This window comes from Protobothrops mucrosquamatus, unplaced genomic scaffold (assembly GCF_001527695.2).
Source record: "Protobothrops mucrosquamatus isolate PMUCROS unplaced genomic scaffold, P.Mucros_1.0 scaffold1199, whole genome shotgun sequence".
NCBI classification, from domain to species: domain Eukaryota; kingdom Metazoa; phylum Chordata; class Lepidosauria; order Squamata; family Viperidae; genus Protobothrops; species Protobothrops mucrosquamatus.
This window is the reverse complement of record NW_015387410.1, coordinates 34754-53581: the sequence shown is the minus strand read 5'-3', so window position 1 is coordinate 53581 and position 18828 is coordinate 34754. Positions and strand designations below refer to the sequence as shown.

General features: G+C 37.8%; 2 protein-coding genes across 2 annotated transcripts in view; one reads left to right on the top strand and one right to left on the bottom strand.

Annotated features, from left to right (window-relative positions):
- IDUA (iduronidase alpha-L-) overlaps positions 1–18828 on the top strand; it is a 51603-nt gene that overhangs the window by 530 nt on the left and 32245 nt on the right. The window contains exon 2 of the mRNA XM_015820879.1: positions 2324–2464. Coding sequence (XP_015676365.1) covers positions 2324–2464 — 141 coding nt within the window. The remainder of the gene's footprint in view (positions 1–2323; positions 2465–18828) is intronic.
- Positions 6121–10745, bottom strand: SLC26A1 (solute carrier family 26 member 1). Its single transcript, XM_015820880.1, has 2 exons — positions 10128–10745; positions 6121–7924 (listed from the first exon to the last, which is right to left on the bottom strand). The coding sequence occupies exons 1-2, from the start codon at positions 10731–10733 to the stop codon at positions 6422–6424; spliced, it is 2109 nt and encodes a 702-aa protein (XP_015676366.1). The 5' UTR covers positions 10734–10745; the 3' UTR covers positions 6121–6421.

Genomic DNA, 18828 nt, shown 5'->3' with positions numbered 1-18828 from the left:
AATACCTTCGAAATCTCACACCATGAACCCATAGGCAAGCTATGACCTAATGCAACCCTCCCTCTCTTTGCAATATACAAATAATATATCCTTAAGAAAGATGGGTGGTTCAGAGATGTGAAAAATAAAAATATTGGCCCAGCCAATGGTAGCAGAAAAGATGAGCAGAGGGTGAAAGGTTGGAGGTTTTCAATCTCTCTGAATCCTTTGGGACTACCCACTGTAGCTCCCTTCAGCCTTGGGGTGCAGCTTAATGGTGATACTATCTGCTTTCTAAGGAGAGGTCCTTATCTGTGTTTTCTTCTTCCCCAATCCCAGTGTGTATTTATAATTGTGGAAATGACCTTGGGAGATAGGAGGGAGAGCTGCAGACTGGATCATCAGCATGTAAAAGATATCTTAACCCATAGAAGGGGGGGGAGGAAGAATCTTGACCCTTTTATGACATGTGGACTTCAACTCTCAGAATTCCTGAGCCAAGGTTCCTCCACCCCTGTGCTATGGGCTAAGATATTTTTTTACATGCTGATGATCCAGGCTGGAGCTCTCCTATTTTTTTTCTGTCATGATCTCTTAAAAGGAACCCATACTGGCTCAGGAATTCTGGGAGTTGACGTCCACAAGTCATAAAAGGGCCAAAGTTCCCCACCCCTGCCATAGAAGAAGGAAGGGCATGGGAAATATTTCAGAAGGGATCTTCCCTAGTTTTCTGGAGAGAAAAAAAAGGAAAGGAGGGGAGAAATAATTTCTGTTTTGCAAGATTCTGCTAATGTAAACTTTCAATAAAATAGAACTAGTATTGCTGTTTGTGCTTCTTGTCAGAACTACCTCATAGGCATAGGGCTTACGGTATGAGAAGAGAGTCCCATAGCCTTTGCATGCTATCAGCAAATAAAAGGGGGAACAAAATGAGAAGGAAAATCCTATAGCCCTGTCTCCTGTTCCTGTAGAGTTTAGGGCAAATATCTAGGGCAGCCTTTTAAAACTGGTTTTAGGCAACACTCCAGGGTTCCAGAAGAGATCATGACAGGAAAAAGAATTTTTTTTTTTACCTTCACCTACTGTGCAATGCTAGATCACGATGTGGTTATTTTTATGCACTGCAACTCAGCTGTCCACCTGCCACTTTGTCATTGCTGTCAGTGTTGCGACAATGTGGATTGTGTAGGTTAGAAGTGAACTGCATTTTGATGTAATGCAGGTTGAAAAAGGCTGGTCTAGTAAAATCATTCTCTTTTGTGTGGAGAGATAGACCCATCTCACTGAAGAAAAAAAAAAGTGTGAAACTCAATTAATGAAAACATAAGTGTATTTTCAAATAGCCACCTGTGAAATATTGGAAAAGTTAATAAAAATGAAAAGCAATTCAAAACACAAAAGCCTCTGAAAAGAACTTCCAATGGAAAAACATATTTAGGACAGTATAAATTTCTGAGCAAATCACAAGACTGAAGTGCTAACTAATCTAAAAGCAATTCAGATGAAAAAAATACTATCCGTTTGTGTAAGAAAAGACTGAGCTTGTATTGAGTAATCACCAGAGAAAATAAACATAAAAACATTTAAAATAAAAATAATTTTATGCATTGTTTATAACTACGCTTGTTGCCTATTCTTGCCAGCTGAAGATAAAGTCCTTTGTATGCATTTTTTTGTTCTTTATCCTAACTTCTTTTAATTTTTCCCCTTTTAATCAAGAGTCTGGAGAGATTCCCCGTTCCAATTCAGCACACAGTTTCTTGCCCCTTTTCAGCCTGAGTTCTTCTCCAAACTTCATCTTCTCCAATGTCTGTATTTGTACATGACTCAGGGTGTCAAATTGTCACCCATGTAAGATACTAACTGAGAAGTACCGTAATCCTCACTTAACAAACACTTATTCAGCAACCATTTGAAATTAGGACACTGTTGAAAAAGATCTATAACCAGTTTTCAAAGCCGCAGTTGTCACAATGTCCCCGAGTTACATGATCGTCATTTGTGAATTTCATAGCCAGCTTCCGACAAGCAAAGTCAATGAGGAAGTCAGCAGAAAGTCACATGATGTTGTGCTAAATCAACCATGGGTGGTTCCCTTAACAAATTGGATACAGTCACATTATTATTTTTTTAACTTTATGACTGCCTTGTCCCAGTAGAATTTGCCAGTCCCAGTTGCGGTTGGTAAAGTGAGGGCTATCAATATCTGAGTTCTGCCAGTTGTTAAGAAATCTCCATTTAGAAAGCTGTTATATGGACTGCTGAGATATCTGATATGAGAAATTTTGAGCTCTCAAAAGTATTAACTATATTAAATAATATCTTTTCCTTATTTTTTTTTCAGTCCTCCTCTACCACACAGACAAGCAGATTTGTTTAATCTAAGTAAAGACCAAATAATTAATTTGGCTTATATTTCATCTGTGCCGCAAAATGGTATTGAACAAATTCGAATCCATTGGCTGCTGGAACTGATTCAAGCTGCGTAAGTTAAATTCTTTACTCCCTCTCATTTGTAGGTGTGTTTTTTTAGGTTTGTCTAGGTGGTCAAAAAGTTTTTCCTGAATTAAAGAAAGAACTGTGTGATTAAGAGACAACTTGGGAACCATTTGTAAGCTATGCTTAGTTTGGACGAAAAACTAGCTTTTCAAAATAATTTCTTATACCAGATAATATTTTTTGAAATACGTTTTTGTAAGAGTTCCCAGCATGCATATTCATAAGGGATCATTTAGCATATTTTAAAACATAACATCTCAGTTTGCATTGGGCCTGGTTGATTACTACAGGGGCTACCTAGAAAATGCTTAGGACAGCATTTTTGCTTTAAAGGTGATTTTATGGTTGAATAATTAAGGGGTGTCCTTTGCATGTGAAATCCCTTGATTATGGTCATGTATTTTCTTGTAGTTATAAATTCAGAAGATGTTTATATAGCCTCTCACAATAGAGTAGAAAGAGATGATACTTCTGTTATTTCTGAGGAAAAACAGACTGATACGGCTGCTCTGTGGTCACAGTGTGGTTTGTGTTTGATCACAAAGCAACAAATAGTGCAAGCCAGACAGATAAAACATGTCAATTAAGATAGGGGTCCCTCATTCTTGACTAACCTTCCAATTTCCATCCTCAGAAAGTGGGTGAGCAAGGTTTGTATTTGGAGAAATGTGAGTGATGTGAGATGATTACCAAGAAGGTGCTAGATTCCTTTCGCTAGATGTATTCAAGCAGAGTTCAAAAAGCGCACTAATGAGGATAGTTTTATTTGGATTTTTGTACTGAGTAGCCCAAGAGGTTTGGACTCAGTGGTCCATGCAGCTTCTTTGAGTGTATATGATTCCATATGGTAATTTGAATTGTGCCTGCTTCAGTGGAAAGTTCAGTTGGAGGAACTTAAATGTGCTCACTGGTATAAGATGTCTTTATTTATTTATTTATTTATTTAGGTACAAGCCAGATTTATGAACAGCAATTAGTTTTCAGTAGAATTTATATATACTCGCTTCAAGGGGTAGTGAAGAACTATGTACTACCCTGCCTTCTGATGGGCGTTGAATCAACAGTTATCTTTAAAAAAAACATTTGGAGCTCATTTAAAGAAGCAGGTGTCTTCCAGTTCAAAGATTTTTCAGACAGTGAGTTAAAATTGCAAGAATATATATCAGAACTGTAATTTGGAATGTGTGTGTGTGTGTGTGTGATGAATCTCTGAAGAAACAATAGAAAAGGTTTCCTTAAATGTACATGATTATGCACAGTGTTTTTCAAAGGAGATACCAATTCAACTATTACAGCGGACACTTTCAGTCCCTTTGAAGATGGAAGACTATTTTCTTATAAAGCAATTGGGAATATCCATTGGGGAAAATAGAAATACTGGACAGACACTTTGTGGTGTGTGATTCAGTGATTTCCCTTTTGTACTATTGAAGAGTATTGCATAAGATGTAAAAGTACACAAAGGGCCTTTAATAAAAACCTTTTAATGAATTCTATGAAAGAAGAGAAGAAAAATGAGACTAATAAATAAAGCACAAAGGACAAAATATTGAAAAGAGGAATTTTACAATTGTATGGAAGGAGAATTGTACACAGTTTCTTCTGATCAGGGATTAATTTCTACAAAGATCCTGAATTGAACTCTTACTGTCTGGTTTTTTTTTTTCTTTTATTTTAAGTGTTTGAGCATTGCCTACATCAAGGGTGTCAAACTGCCAGCCCACGGGCTGGATGCGTCATGCCGAAACCGCGCCCACCCCATTGCCGGCAATGGAAAAAAAGTCGGATTATGTTGCGACATGTCACGTGACGTTACGAGTTTGACATCCCTGGCCTACATAGCTCAGTATGCTGAGAGGCAGTTATTGCATAAAGTATTTCAGAGCAATTACTGGGTTTCAACAAAAATTTTGGAATACTGTATGTCCTGCTGAAGCCCTATGGCTTGGATTTACAGGCTAAGTAGGGTCAGGTCTGCTTTATATATGGATGGGAAACCATCAAAACTTTTCAGGGCTAGAGACTATACTGTGAAGTTGAAAAAGCTTTTCAGAAAAAGACAGTGATGAGTATCTTTTCTGTTGGTGCCCAGAAAATCACAAGGATGTGCCATGTAGTCATCAGGAGATGAGATTGATTGGAACACTGTTTTATAACAAAATAACAGAGTGGAAGGGACCTTGGAGGTCATCTAGTCCACCCCCTCCGCTCAGGCAGGAAACCCTATACCATTTCAGACAAATGGCTGTCCAGTCTTTTCTTAAAAACTTCCAGTGTTGGCGCATCCACAACCTCTGGAGGCAGGTTGTTCCACTGATTAATTGTTCTAACTGTCAGGAAGTTTCTCCTCAGTTCTAGGTTGCTTCTCTCCTTGATTAGTTTCCATCCGTTGCTTCTTGTTCTGCTTTCAGGTGCTTTGGAGAATAGATTGACCCTCACCCTCTTCTTTATGGCAACCATTTAGATATTGGAACGCTCCTATCATGCCTCCTCCTAGTTCCTGAAAATAAAGTCCAGGTAGTCCTTGACTTACAACCATTCATTTAGTGACCATTCAAAGTTACAACAGCACTGAAAAAAGTGACTTACGGCCATTTTTCACACACACAACTGTTTCAGCATTCCCATGATCGTGATCAAAATTCAGACGCTTGGCAATGGACTCATATTTACGACAGTGCAGTGTGCTGGGATCTTGTGATCACCTTTTGCAACCTTTTGACAAGCAAAGTCAATGAGGAAGAGAGATTCATTTAACAGCTGTGTTACTAAACAACTGCATTGATTCACTTAACAATTGTGGCAAGAAAGGTCATAAAAGGGAGCCAAATTTACTTAACAACTTATCACACTTCGCAACATAAATTTTGGGCTCAGTTTCTTAAGTCAAGGACTACCTGTAATAATGGATTAGAAAAAAATATATAATTAAGTCTTCTCTGTTATTGACTAAAATGCCCTAGATCAGGGGTGTCAAACTGCCGGCCCACGGGCCGGACGCATCACGAGGAAACCACGCCCACCCCATTGCCGGCAATGGGGGAAAAGTTGACATGTCTGCCCTAGATAGCAAGATTATTTCTGCTACAGTGAAAGGCATCAATTTTGTCTTTAATCACAAAATGCTGTGAGGTGTTTCTTGTTGATAGGACACACATTTTAAATACTGCTTTTGGAGACGATGCTCTGCAATTTAGCAAGCAGAGAACCTCGGACATAAGTAAGTGAAGCTATTTTCTCTGTGTGGCTTGTTCTTTCTAAACACGGCTTCTGATGTTTCTTGCTTTATCTTAACTACTCTTAAAAAGGTAAATCAAGAAATAGAGCTTTCATTCATCCTCATGCTAGATAAAACCTTGAAAAGAAACTTTGAAAAGAAAAAGAAGTACAAGACTCCATGAAAAAAATACCTCACCTTCATTAAAGAAGACTTAAGAGACCGGTATATCTTGAGGCAGAGATATACTGCTAAATAATGGTTTAGTGTTAAAAAAAACAAGTTGCAGCTAGTTAACAAATTACATAGCAAACAACACCTTGAACTTTATTTGCTTAAAGAAACACTTGAAATAAGTCACATTTCCTTGAGATTGAACATAAGGGCAAACATTGCTTTTTTCAGCACTGAGGATGGACACTTTTGGTCTCCTTCCTTTAAATGAAGAATAGGATGAGGAACACAGGAGCCAGTGGCAGGGTTCAAAACACTATCCAATGATCAGTTAGAACAAAACTTATTTTGTTTCTAGTTACATTGAACCATAGACAACTTTATTTGATTAAGATTTCATTTGGGGGGGTTAGTTAAGTTTTGCTTAACTACAGGCTTTGGGAATGTGTTCCATATTACCAAATGGGTTTCAAGGAAGAATTCAGTCCAGGCATGTTGAAACCACAATCTGTCTATAATGAACACAGAATCTCCAAACTGCCAATTACTGGACTAGACAACAGAGTCCTCAGTTGTAATTTCCCTCTCTCTTACAAACTGGACAGCACTTGATATACTATGAAACAGCAATTCGTGCATGTCTTTGTCTGCACTCTTAAAGTAGCCTCCTTTTTCCAGGGAAGATATCACTGAAGGATTACAGCAAGCCAAATGCATGCTGATCTCCAGTTCCTGATAGTCTTTGAATGTTTCTTTTAATGTGCTCACCCCAGCTGTGTCCAAAAATGGAATGGAAGCGCAGTCGATGATGATTGTATGAAAGTCACCGCCTTCAACAGCCAAGCATGGCGACATTTCTTTCTGTCCTAGTTTATTATCCACATTTTGTTGCCCTTTCCTCCTGGATTTTTTCCTTTTTGCAACTTCGAGTGCAGGGTTCAACCCTGTCCTGTTGTGGAGGCACTTTAGGAAGAAGTCCTTGTTCGCATAATAAAGCGGTGCTTCAAATCGGAAGATTTTGATCTTCGGAATTGGGAGAAGGTCTTTATATTCTTCATCATCTTCATAGAAGACAGTGTTTCCGATTTGCCCTAGCAAGGCAGCGTGTGGGCACTGGGTGCGGCCAATAATGCAGAAGACTGAAAAAATAACTCCAACCAACAACCCCATTTCTGTGCTGATCAAAGCAGATGAGAGCATGGTAACACACCAGACCAGCGCGTCTACTTTATCCAGGCGGTAGCGTTGAGGAATATCTTTGAATTTTCTCAGAGCTCCTCTTAGACTCACTATTATGATGCAAGCCAAAACACATTTCTGTAGGTTGTAGAAGAGGGGAGCAAAGAATAGCAGCACAAGCAGTACAACCACTGCACTTACAATGCTGGAGACCTGGGTCTGGCATCCGGTGGACGTTTTGACCAGGGTCTTAGCCAGAGCTGCGCTAGTGGCAAAGCAGTGGAAGAAAGCTGGAATGATATTACAGAAGCCAATGGCAAACATTTCCTGATTGGCCTTGACGGTATAGGCATACTTTTTGGCAAACATTTCGGAGAGCGAAACCGTGAAAGCAAAGCCAACAATGGCGAGTGGGAGAGCATCGACAGCAACTCTTTGCATAAGGTGGAAGGGGGGCACTTTAGGTGGTATAAATCCAGTCGGAATTTCACCCGATATGCTGGATGCGTAAACTTCTTTCAGTTTCCCATAATGGGACACCAGGGTGGCAATCACAATTACCACCAGCTCTGTGGGAAGAGGGATCCTGAGCTTGTGTTTGTACTTATCTCCCAGTTCCTTCGCGGTGACCAGAACAGCAATGCAAATAGCGCTGGTGATCACATCGCATAGATTTGCTTGAGAAATGTTCTGAAAAACATTAGCCCAAGTAGTAATCAGGAGTCCATATCCCTGGGCGCGTGGGATTTTTATTCCAATGAGGTATTTAACTTGAGCTGTTAAAATAGTTAATGAAGCACCCGTGGCAAAGCCATCCAACACCGGTTCAGAAAGATACACGGATACAAACCCAAGGTGAAAAATTCCCATCAGAACCTGCAAGAAAAAACAGATCGGGTTAACGCTGCTTTAGATATTCAGCGGGAAGATGTTTCTACCTTTGTGGCATTTTAGAATGTCTTATTTTTCTCCCAGTTTCTCCCACAATTTTGCAGAAAAATAATAATAGAATTATCCAGTCAATTATTAGTACAATAAGAGTATGCAGTTTCAAAAGTGCTTTATCTATGCATCACACATTTGACATTGTTAAAGGAACCCACTCCCCAAATATGGGGCAGCTCTGTCTTTACTCTTTGAGAAAATTATGTAAGTAGTTACTACTGTGCCTCTTTCTCCCATGTTTCTTCAACCTACTTTGCCTCCCAGTCTCTTTATGACCTGGTTTGATGTGTTATTGAAAAAGAGTGATATGTATGCATGAAATTACACAGGACTATCCCTAAGTCCAGATGTAAGGTGTTTTGCTAAGATCACATTTAGCAAATCTCAGAAGGACCTGGGGGACAAAGTGAGAAACTTGCAACCCTATTTCTCAATGTGAGACCTAGCTTTCAAGAGGCCACAAATAAGTAGCCTCAAAACAGATTAGTCTTAAACGTTTTGTTCTCTATTCACAGAAGGGTAAGTCTTCTCTTTCTGAAATTCTTACTAAAGTTTGTCCCGTACATCCTTTTTCTCCATGTCCTTAAAGTTGAAACTAAAGTGATGTTTATCCAGATGCAAACTATACCAATAACAAAGTATAATGAGACTAAGAGAAAAAGACGAAATATTTAGATGAGTAGTCTTTACCCTTTATCTTTGAGTGCTTGCTTATCTGTTTCCAGCCTAGCAGCTGGGAGCAGCTTTGCATTTCCAAGTGTGGGTTTTAGATAAGTAAAATAATAAGGGAAACAGCCTGTCTCTTTTCTCCTTAGCGGTTAAATTTTTATTTAAATAAATAAATTGAAGGAAAGGAAAGTCGATGAGGGCGGAGGCAAGGCGGGGACTGCCAAGCGTTTCCGATAATGTATTGATTTGTATTGTTTTTTCTGTTTGTGTATACAAATGCAACATGTTACTTATTGTTTAATTATAAAAATTAATAAAATTTTATTTAATAAATAAATAAATAAATAAATAAATAGTATTTATTTCATTAAAGGCTCATTTAATATTCTCTAGGTATTAGACTCAGATAAAATAAAAACAAACAGACAGACAAAATAATTGCATGACTATAACATAAAGCAGATAAAGGAGCAGATAAAAAAATATTTTGTGTTTTCTCACGGTCAAGTTCCTATGATGTTTCTTTGTTTTTGTGATGTGGAGTTGGTTGTCTGTTAATTGGATGTTTTAGGTTGGGTTATTGATATATATTTGGTGGCTCAGAGTTGAATTAAATAAACACATGAAATAAATCAGCCAAGTAATTTAATTTGAATCTTCACAGAAAGAGCTGCCATGGCTTTTTTCTAGAATCCCTTTAATTACAAGCACTCACTTTATTGCTCTGGTTATTATTTATTTGTTTCACTATGCTTACATCTGTCTTTTTAAGTACATTTTATTAAAAGTTGTACAGAGAACATAAACCAATAAAGAGTAAAAACAGCCAAGAAAAAAAATGCAGAAAGAAAAAAAAAAACAAAAAATAGAAAGCTTCCAATTTCCTTTGCAGCAAATATAATACAGGTGGTCCTTGATTTACAACAGTTCATTCAGTAACCGTTCAAAGTTACAACAGCACTGAAAAAAGTGACTTATGACCGTTTTTCACATTTATAACCGTTACATCATCCCCGTGATTATGCGATCAAAATTCAGACGCTTGGCAACTGACTCATATTTAGGATGGTTGGCAGTGATGTGATCACCTTTTGTAACCTTCTGGCAAGCAAAATCAATGGGAAAGCCAGATTCACTGTGTTACTAACTTATCAACTGCAGTGATTCACTTAACAACTGTGGCAAGAAAGGTTGTAAAATAGGGCAAAACTCACATAACAAATGTCACGCTTAGCATCAGAAATTTTGGGCTCAATTGTGTTCGTAAGTCAAGGACTACCTGTACAAGAGATACAACATTATCTTTACTCTGCTTATTTCTGTTTGACATTGGGTTGCTTTTCATTGTTCTTATGGGGTTTGCCCTTGCTTCTCTAGAAATATTTGCCTCTTAAGAGGGGCCACATTTTAAGTTTACATTTGCAAATCTAGATGGGTTGAAGAATGGAAGTGAAAAAGACCGTACCTGATAAACTCCAGCCATGAAGGTCAGTGCGGTAGCTACCCCAATGGCATAGCATTCTTTCCCACATTCGTGGTCTGTCATCCCCAGGGTAAAATTGTAGACGGTGAAGTTCAAATGGACCTGGTCACCAACAGCTGGCTGTGGGTCATCATTCAGGTTGAATCCTGCCAGCAGCAATTCTCGATCCACAACCTGCCCGACCATTAAGCTTAGCAAGCTGAAAATGCCCACAGACACGTGTCTGGAGGTGCCCATGAGAAAATAGATGACGTTGGCAAAGAACGAGGTGTAAAGGCTGTATATTGGCTTCAGGCCAGCCAACAGAGAATAGGCTATCGCTTGAGGAACTAAAATGATCCCAATGATCAGTCCCGACATAACATCACCCCAGATGTATTCTTTGCAGTTGTATTTGGGAAGCCATTGTAACACGGGAAAGAAATCCAGAATGGCCTTTTTCGTTGTTTTCAAGCTGCAGGAACATTTTTTTCTTAGTTGGTTTTGGATAACTGCTGTTTTGCTAATCTTTTTGGGAATCTTTCTTTCCATATAAAACTGGAGAAGAGTTCCATTTTCTGCCGGGACTGTTTCCATTTGTTGTTTCATTCTGGAGCAGCTTTAATCAGTTCCTGTGATTGAAAAAGATTACTGTTTGAAAATGGAGTGATCATTAAAGATACTTGCAATTTTTTCATATTGGGACTCAAGCAAACCTGTTGTATTATTTGAATATTCATTATTATTTTTATTCAATAGGTATCCTAATCAAACTGATACTGGGTCAGTCAAACCAATTTTTTAAAATATTAAGTTTACTGTAATAGTTGGAAGCAGGAAAAAATGTACTTTTGTTTTTTTTTAATGATGGTCATAGCTACATATTACATCTGATTTAAAAAAAAACCTTTACAAACAACAGAAACTTAGATGAGAAACTAATTGCACAGCTTTGAAGCAATGTAGGCAGTCCTCGACTTTTGACCATGATTGGAACAGGAACTTCTGCTCTTAAGTGAGGCATCTACTAAATGGATCACACGGTTGTTAAGCAAATCATGATTCCCCCCTTGCTTTTTGGAAGCCACTTGGGAAGGCTGCAAATGGGGATTTTTGTCCCTGCCAGTTTTATTATAAAAAAGTAATACTCAGTGAAAGACGGGATGTAAATCTGCTAAATGATAATAAATTGCATAGAGGCCGGTTGCTTAATGACTGATTGAAGCTACACGGAGCCCCCCAAAATATCTGCAATCCATCCTTAAAGCTATGATTGCGCCAACTTCCCCACAGTGATCGCATTTTGGGCACTTGGCAACTGGCTCACATTTATAACTGATTGCAGCATCCCAACGTCACATGATTGTAATTTGCAGTGGGTTTTTTTTTTTTTTGCCAGTTTCTGTCAAAAATGCCCATTTAGGAGAATGGATTCATTCGACCGCAGACTTTGCTTAACAATTGCGATAACTCAGTAAAATCAGGTCATATTGACCTTCTTAATGACCATGATGACTTACAGTGACTTCATTTTTTATTTTGTTTATTATACTGTCCTTATTTTCAAAATTTAATGTATTTTTTAAAAAAAAATCAAATGAAAATGATAAATTCACAGATTTTTATTGTGGCATTTATGTTGTCATCAGGTTTTTTTCTCTCATTTCCTAATGAACAGAGAGGCATCTGTTTTGTACATTGGAGAAATTGAACAAAATACAGAAATTGTGCTATAAAGTTCTGGGATACATGGGTTACAAATATGGGTTGGGGCCATATATAATCCACAAATGCTCTTTCTTGGCTTAGGGTTTCTTCACAACAGTAAGTGTCTTTTATTTATCACCTTGTTCATGATAAAAGCATAAACATTCTGTGTTTTTTTTTCAATTTTGGATAAATCAGGGACCCATTCAGAATAAATATAGTATATTTATTCTGAATTCATAGGAATATGAGGCATAGATTGTGAAGGAGCTAATTAAGAATCTCATTGCATTCACCAGATGTACCAAATAAACTGTTTTTAGGTCAACCTTTTAATATGCACATCTCCATACAGGGATAATATTTATTTCAGATATTTTTGGTCAGCCTTACAAAGCCTTTATTTATAATCTTATATTAAAAGCAGAATAGAAGCACGGATGCAAAAAAATAAAAAATAAATAACTATTATGATGGTTTTCTAAGCTCCACAAGCAGACAATCGATCAGCAACTCTTAATATTTCCCAGCTTTAAGTGAGTTGAGCATCGATAGTTGAGGGAATAAGAAGGAAGAGCGTTTGATAGTACACAGTGCCGTAATTGATAACATTAACTCTTAGCTAATAAAAATATTTATTATTTTATTTTATTATTTTACTTACTTGAGTAGAAGGTGAAACTTTCTTGGTACCTTGGTGTAGGAATTATCGTTCTAATAACTTTAGATTCCGACTTAATCAAATACTAGTTCTAACGAATATTTGTCACCAAGAGTTGGAAAAGCAGTGGTGTCTGGGGGAAATTTATAGAAAACTCCGGTGCCTAGGGGTTGATTAATTCAATATTTAAATCATAACATTTTTCAAGCCTTGGTGGACCTCCTGTGATGACATCACAGTGCCCCCCAGGAATCCACAGACTACAGGTTGAGAACCACTGACTTATATCATAAAAGTACATATTTATAATAACTAACAGAAATGCTATGCAAGTCTCACGACTTTGTATGATTCGTTATAACAAATAGAGAGTGTGTTTAGAACTCCTTGCTGAACAAAAATGGAGGAAAGTCTTGATTGAATAGAAATCTGCGTTTTAAGATTTTTTTAAAAAAATATTGCATATAGTAAATTCTCAAAAGTAATTGTTCTGGGGAAATATTTCACTTATTTTTAAGAATCCTCTTGAAGTTTATTAAAAGAACTGAGCTACACATCCTGCAGAACACCCAATATAAATAGCCATAGGAATATAAAATCTAGTACTGCATTAAAAAAAACCCTATTTCTTCTGATTAAAAAAACCCACCCCTATTCCTTATTCTAATGAATCTGCTGCTGCATTAACATGTGGTTCCTTCATCTGTGAATTGTAGGGGGACAAAAAACTCTATTCTTACTTTTCTTGTTCTGTAGTGTAGGTATGATAATGAAGAGTCCACTTGAATTTCACTGTTTTCCTGGTCAACTGCATCGGAGCAAGTCAGCACTAAAGACTGTAGGAGATACCTTTTAATACATGTAGGCGGTAACACGAACAAGCAATAGTTAGAGCTAGGTAAAGATTGAAGAGCATGAATGAAGGATTACAAAGTACAATCTGAAGCTTCTTCATGTTTGTTCTTGTCTTTTTTCCCAATTTCCTTCCAAATTGTTCATGTTTAATGGTAAATATTAAACAAGCAATATTCCCTTAAAGCATAGAGTAGACTGTGTAATGATTGATCCAGTCCCCTCCACCCCAATAGTTTTCTAACTGGAAAGAAGCTATGAATTAAAGAGCTGGCTTAATCTTTTGGAAAATCAACCAGAAATTCTGAAGTATTTATATGGCATGGATTAAATTCGTTTTAACAACAACAGCTATAATTGAAACAAGGTTGCCTTCTAAGATACAGCTTCAGTTACTTTCAACAGAAAATTCAAAAATCCATATTAGTAATATATGAAACTTACTGTATGTTGTATTTTTATAGTTTTGTAGTATTCTTATTTATATGGTTTTCTGTTTTAATACTGTAGTCCGCCCAAAGTTACCCTCCAGTAAGATGGGCAGCCAATAAAGTTGATAAATAATAAAAAATATTAGTCCAATCCAGAGCTCGCAAGATAACATGTATGCCTTTATGTGCCACAGAATTCTACATGATAAATAACACTGGTATTTACCTTCTGACAGAATATGTAAGAAAAAATGCAGAAATTTAAACTATGTATCCTAGGCAATAATTTCAGGTGTCAGTTAGAACTAGTGAGGTGAAGGAATATGTAATTACATTGATGCGAGGACAGAAACCGATTTCAGATATTTTGTTTTTCTTGGGGTTGAACCAATCAAATGTTTAGCTTATCATCCTTCTATTTGTTATTTTGATTACACTCACAAAAACAGAGAAATATTATGTGTTTATGAGCAATTAGTTATACCCATAGTCTGAAAATATTATTCATCTAGATTCTCATATCTTATATTCCTGTTAAATTGGCTAAATATATATCTGGAAAATTTTTGCTTCTTTTAATATTACCTTTACCAAATCATCACTTTTTGTGGATGCCATTTTAGTGCGTAAATAACCACTAGAATGTGAGCGGATTAATAACTACTTATCCTTGGCAGGACTGAGTTGTCATATTTTCTATCAAGTTACCAACAAGTGTGGGAGCTTATGTGAGTTGTAACTGTATTCATCTGAAGGGCACCAGTTTTGGGGAAGCACGTGTTAGTTGTCAGACTTGGCATACAACAGATTTAGTTGAAGTAAGAATTCCTACTGGTAAAGTAAGATTTTTTTAAAAAAATTAGTACTGTACCCCTTTATAGTGATGTTTTAATTTAAAGAGCTCTGCTTTGTAAAATGTTGTCTACCAAAAGGCAATATACTAAGATGCCATACCAATGCGAATATATTTAGGTAAAAACAAAATAACTTACCTGGAAAATAACTAAACTTAACCTTTTGATCTATTGGAATAATTGAAGGAAAACAAAGTTACATGCTCAATAAGTACAATAATAAATATTTATTTATATATCTTTTGTTACATTTTTTTTGCCTTGTCATTGCAGATAGGTGAAAACCCAACTAAACAAAGGTCACCTCTGCTATTTAAATAGATATTCAGTCTATTGCTTAAACAGCTAGAATTCTAGATAGATGTAGCCGAAAGTTTTGAATTTCTTGTGTAATGGTTTTCTTGGGAAAGCACACAAAGCATGACTTCTGGAATGGTTTCTAGTCGCTTTATTGCTAGTGACCATAGCAAGTGTCTGTATTTTCTTCCGTGTAACATATTGTCTCTTTGCAGATGTGGCTGCTGCTCTTCTTTCATATTGCATCTATGACTGTTTACATCTTCAAGCTCTGGGCCACATGACCAGGAGGAAGGGCAGAAGGCTTAGAATGGTCAAGAACCTTCTGATTTGCCGCCCAACCCCTTTCTCTTATAGGGATACATCCGGGAATATATTTCTCTCCAGCTCCTGGTCTCGTGCATTCCATTTTCAAATTATTTGGCTGGTTCACAGAAAATATAGGTGTATAAACTTCTGAATGAGAAATAGTGTATATTTCTTCCAAAGGGGTATTAGGATCATAGCTTCCACTGACTTTCACTGCCATGGCGAATGGGAGAATGCAGGTTCCAGTCTAAAGCATGAGGGCGGCATCAAGTTGGAGAGAACGTCTTGTCAGAAGAAAGTTCTAGGCCAGGGGTAAGCAACCTTGGCTCTTTTATGACTCGTGGACTTCAACCCCCAGAATTCCTGAGCCAGCTGTGCTGGCTCAGGAATTCTGGGAGTTGAAGTCCACAAGTCATAAAAGAGCCAAGGTTGCCTACCCCTGTTCTAGGCTCAAATTTAGGCTGGGTTTTCCATAGAACACACTGGGCAAATTGCTTGAGGCAGAGACGGGATTTTTTTGACAGCCTAATGTGAAGTTCAGCAATCAAAGGTTGTGGCAGAATTAACAGTTGTCAAGTGATTATTTTTATATTTCCTAGCCTGCCCACTAAGAATTACAAGTTGTCCTCAACTTTTACACAATTCATTCGAAGATACAACGGCACTGACAAAGTGACTTATGTCCGTTTTTCACACTTAAACAACCGTTGCAGCACCCTCGTGGTCATGTGATCAAAACAGACGCTTGGCAACTGACTCATATTTATGACGGTTGCCGTGTCCCTGGGTCATGTGATCACCTTTTGTGCCCTTCTGACGAGCGAAGTCGATGGGGAAGCCAGATTCGCTTAACAACTGCGTTACTAACTTATCAACTGCAGTGATTCGCTTCACAACTGTGGCAAAAAAGGTGGTAAAATGGGGCAAAACTCACTTAACAACTGTTTTGCTTAGCAACAATTTTTTTTGGCTCAGTTGTGTTTGTAAGTCGAGGACTACCTGTATTGGGAATTGTAATTAGCTGCATGGTCAAAAGGGGTTGCTTGGTAGTTAGGCTCCCTGTTGAGTTTGTGGTGTTTCTCCACTTAAGCTTAAGTAACATTGCAGTTGGAGGTTGCAGTCACACAGAGGAAGGATTTTTTTGTTTATCCTGAAAGGAATGTTTATCTGAATGGGCTACCACCTTTGGCCAGTCTCTGCCTCTGTCCAGTGTGTTATCTTTTGTTTTAGCGTAATTTCTCACCTTTTGCCCCGGAAATAACTGTAAGGAGGTGAGGGAAGGGAAGATTGAATGGAAGGAAGGCTTGATTTCCTTCCCACATGCAAACAGTACATTCCTTTGCTCTGATCTCAAAATAACAGAGTTGGAAGGAACCCTGGAGGTCTTCTAGTCCAACCCCCTGCTGAAGCAAGAAACCCTATATCATTTCAGACAACTGGTTGTCCAATCTCTTCTTAAAAATCTTCAGTGATGGAGCACCCACAACTTCTGGAGGCAAGCCATTCCATTCTGTCAGGAAAATTCTCCTTAGTTCTAGGTTGGTTCTCTCTTTGATTAGTTTCCATCCATTGCTTCTTGTTCTGCGTTCAGGTGCTTTGGAGAATAAGTTGACCCCTTCTTTATGGCAACCCCTTAGATATTGAAACACTGCTGTCATGTCAGCCCTAGTCTTTCTTCTCAAGCAAAAGCATTATCGCTTTGACTTTCAAGAGCCACCTACAGTTCTCACGGTTCAACTCTCATACATAATAACTTGCTCGCTGGTAAGGAGTTTGGTATCCAACAGCATATTCACATTCCCGCTTCTTTTCCTACTTCCTACATACTGTGTTTCCTCCCAGAGAACTTGATCAATTATCCCAATTATCAGCTGTAAGTCCCAGTTATCCTCTGTAAGTTAGTATATAGCGCAGTGGTGGCGAACCTATGGCACAGGTGCCAGAGGCGGCACACAGATCCCTCTCTGTGGGCATGTGCGCCGTCGCCCCAGTCCTAGGCCTTCAGCTGGGTTTTATAAAACCTTTTCGCTTTAGGCCTCCGTCGCCATGTGCAAAAAAAAAAAAGGTTCAATCAGTCAATTTTAACTTCTCGCGGGGAAAAAAAAAGATCTTGCAAAGTTGGTATTGATTGATTGAACTTTTTAGTCCCACCCAGTCTGCCGTTACCACTGCAGCCACGCCCACCCAATGGGCCACACCCACCCAATGGGCCACACCCACCCGGCACTTGGTGATGCATAAGTTGGTTTTGGGTTGCAGTTTGGGCACTCGGTCTCTAAAAGGTTCGCTATCACTGATATAGAGGATCCATCACTGCTTCTTCAGGGCACAGAAACTCGTGGTGCCTCTCCAGCCCTTTGTTAAGGGAAGAGCACTTAAGAGTTTTCTGCCAGGTAATCTCTAACACTGGAGCCCTCAAAGTTACCCTCTATGAGTTCCAGTGCTGCCTAACCATAAAACAAGAACAATTCTGCTAGGAATAAAACAACCCCATGAAGCATTTTTGGCAAGATACAATCTGTGGATTGCCATGTCTTGGCTGTGACTTATGTAAACTATACCAAATAGTGTATTCTGCCATGGTTAATGTAAATTGTAGCTATATAAAACCCAGATGCTTCCATTTTTCCACTGCTACTGCAGAATCTCACCAAATAAAGGAGGCATGGGATGGGCTTAGTTTGCTTTACAAATAGTGCTATGTGAGACAAGAAATGTAAACTTGGATCAATAAAAATAATTTTATACATTGAAAAAGGGCAATGCACTTTGCATCCTAAATAATTAAAATTCCTCTTTCACATTCACAAACTCTTCAACTCCTCTTAATGTCATATCAAGCAATTTCTCATAACATGTTTTGCAAAATGTAGTCAGAAATTATGGTTTGGGTGAAACTGCAATGGAATCGTTTATAACAAGAAAGCCATTTTTGAGGGAGGGGGGGAAAATCCAGGAATCTAGTTTGTCTTTTCCATTTCCATGATGGATAAGGCATTTATTCATAGAAATGCTTTCTTTTACCACCCTAAAAACCTTTTGTGGTGAAATATCCAGAACTTCCTCTGGCTGTAGTTTTTGAGTCAGTTTGTTGTTTAATGAATTTATATTGCTTTATCCCTTAAAAAGTTACTCTTATGTACTGTATGACCTCTTTTTGCTGGAATTTAGAACTTTGGTACCATTCCCAATGTTGTCTTCTATTGCTTCCAAATAACATTTAACCTGACAATGGTTAGTTTTTAAATTGTGAAACCGTTATTTCATCAATTGCCTTTGATTTTTAACCAAGAATAGGATTGAGTCGCTGGTTCAGACTTTAACAATGTAATAATAGAATACCTTCCTAACTAAGAACAAAATAATGTTGTTTTTCCACTGTAGGCTAACCATTAAAGGTTAATTCCTGCATTTTTTTTTCTAGGGACTTTCTTTTCTTAGACCAAAGGGTATATTGCAAAGGAAAATTTTAACACTTTCATTCCTGGTGGAAGTTGGCTGTCTAATACCTGTTGTATTATAAATGAATAGCATAAGCATTCAGTCCAGAGATTTGAGCATTCATTCTCATACTAGGAAGAAGTATTTTAAAA

Bases quoted from the DNA above. Each gene is read 5' to 3' on its own strand.
- SLC26A1 (XM_015820880.1), bottom strand. From the start codon at position 10,733: ATGAAACAACAAATGGAAACAGTCCCGGCAGAAAATGGAACTCTTCTC. The intron at 7,925-10,127 runs GTACGGTCTTTT...TTTTTCTTGCAG, and splicing joins TCATGGCTGGAGTTTATCAG to GTTCTGATGGGAATTTTTCA.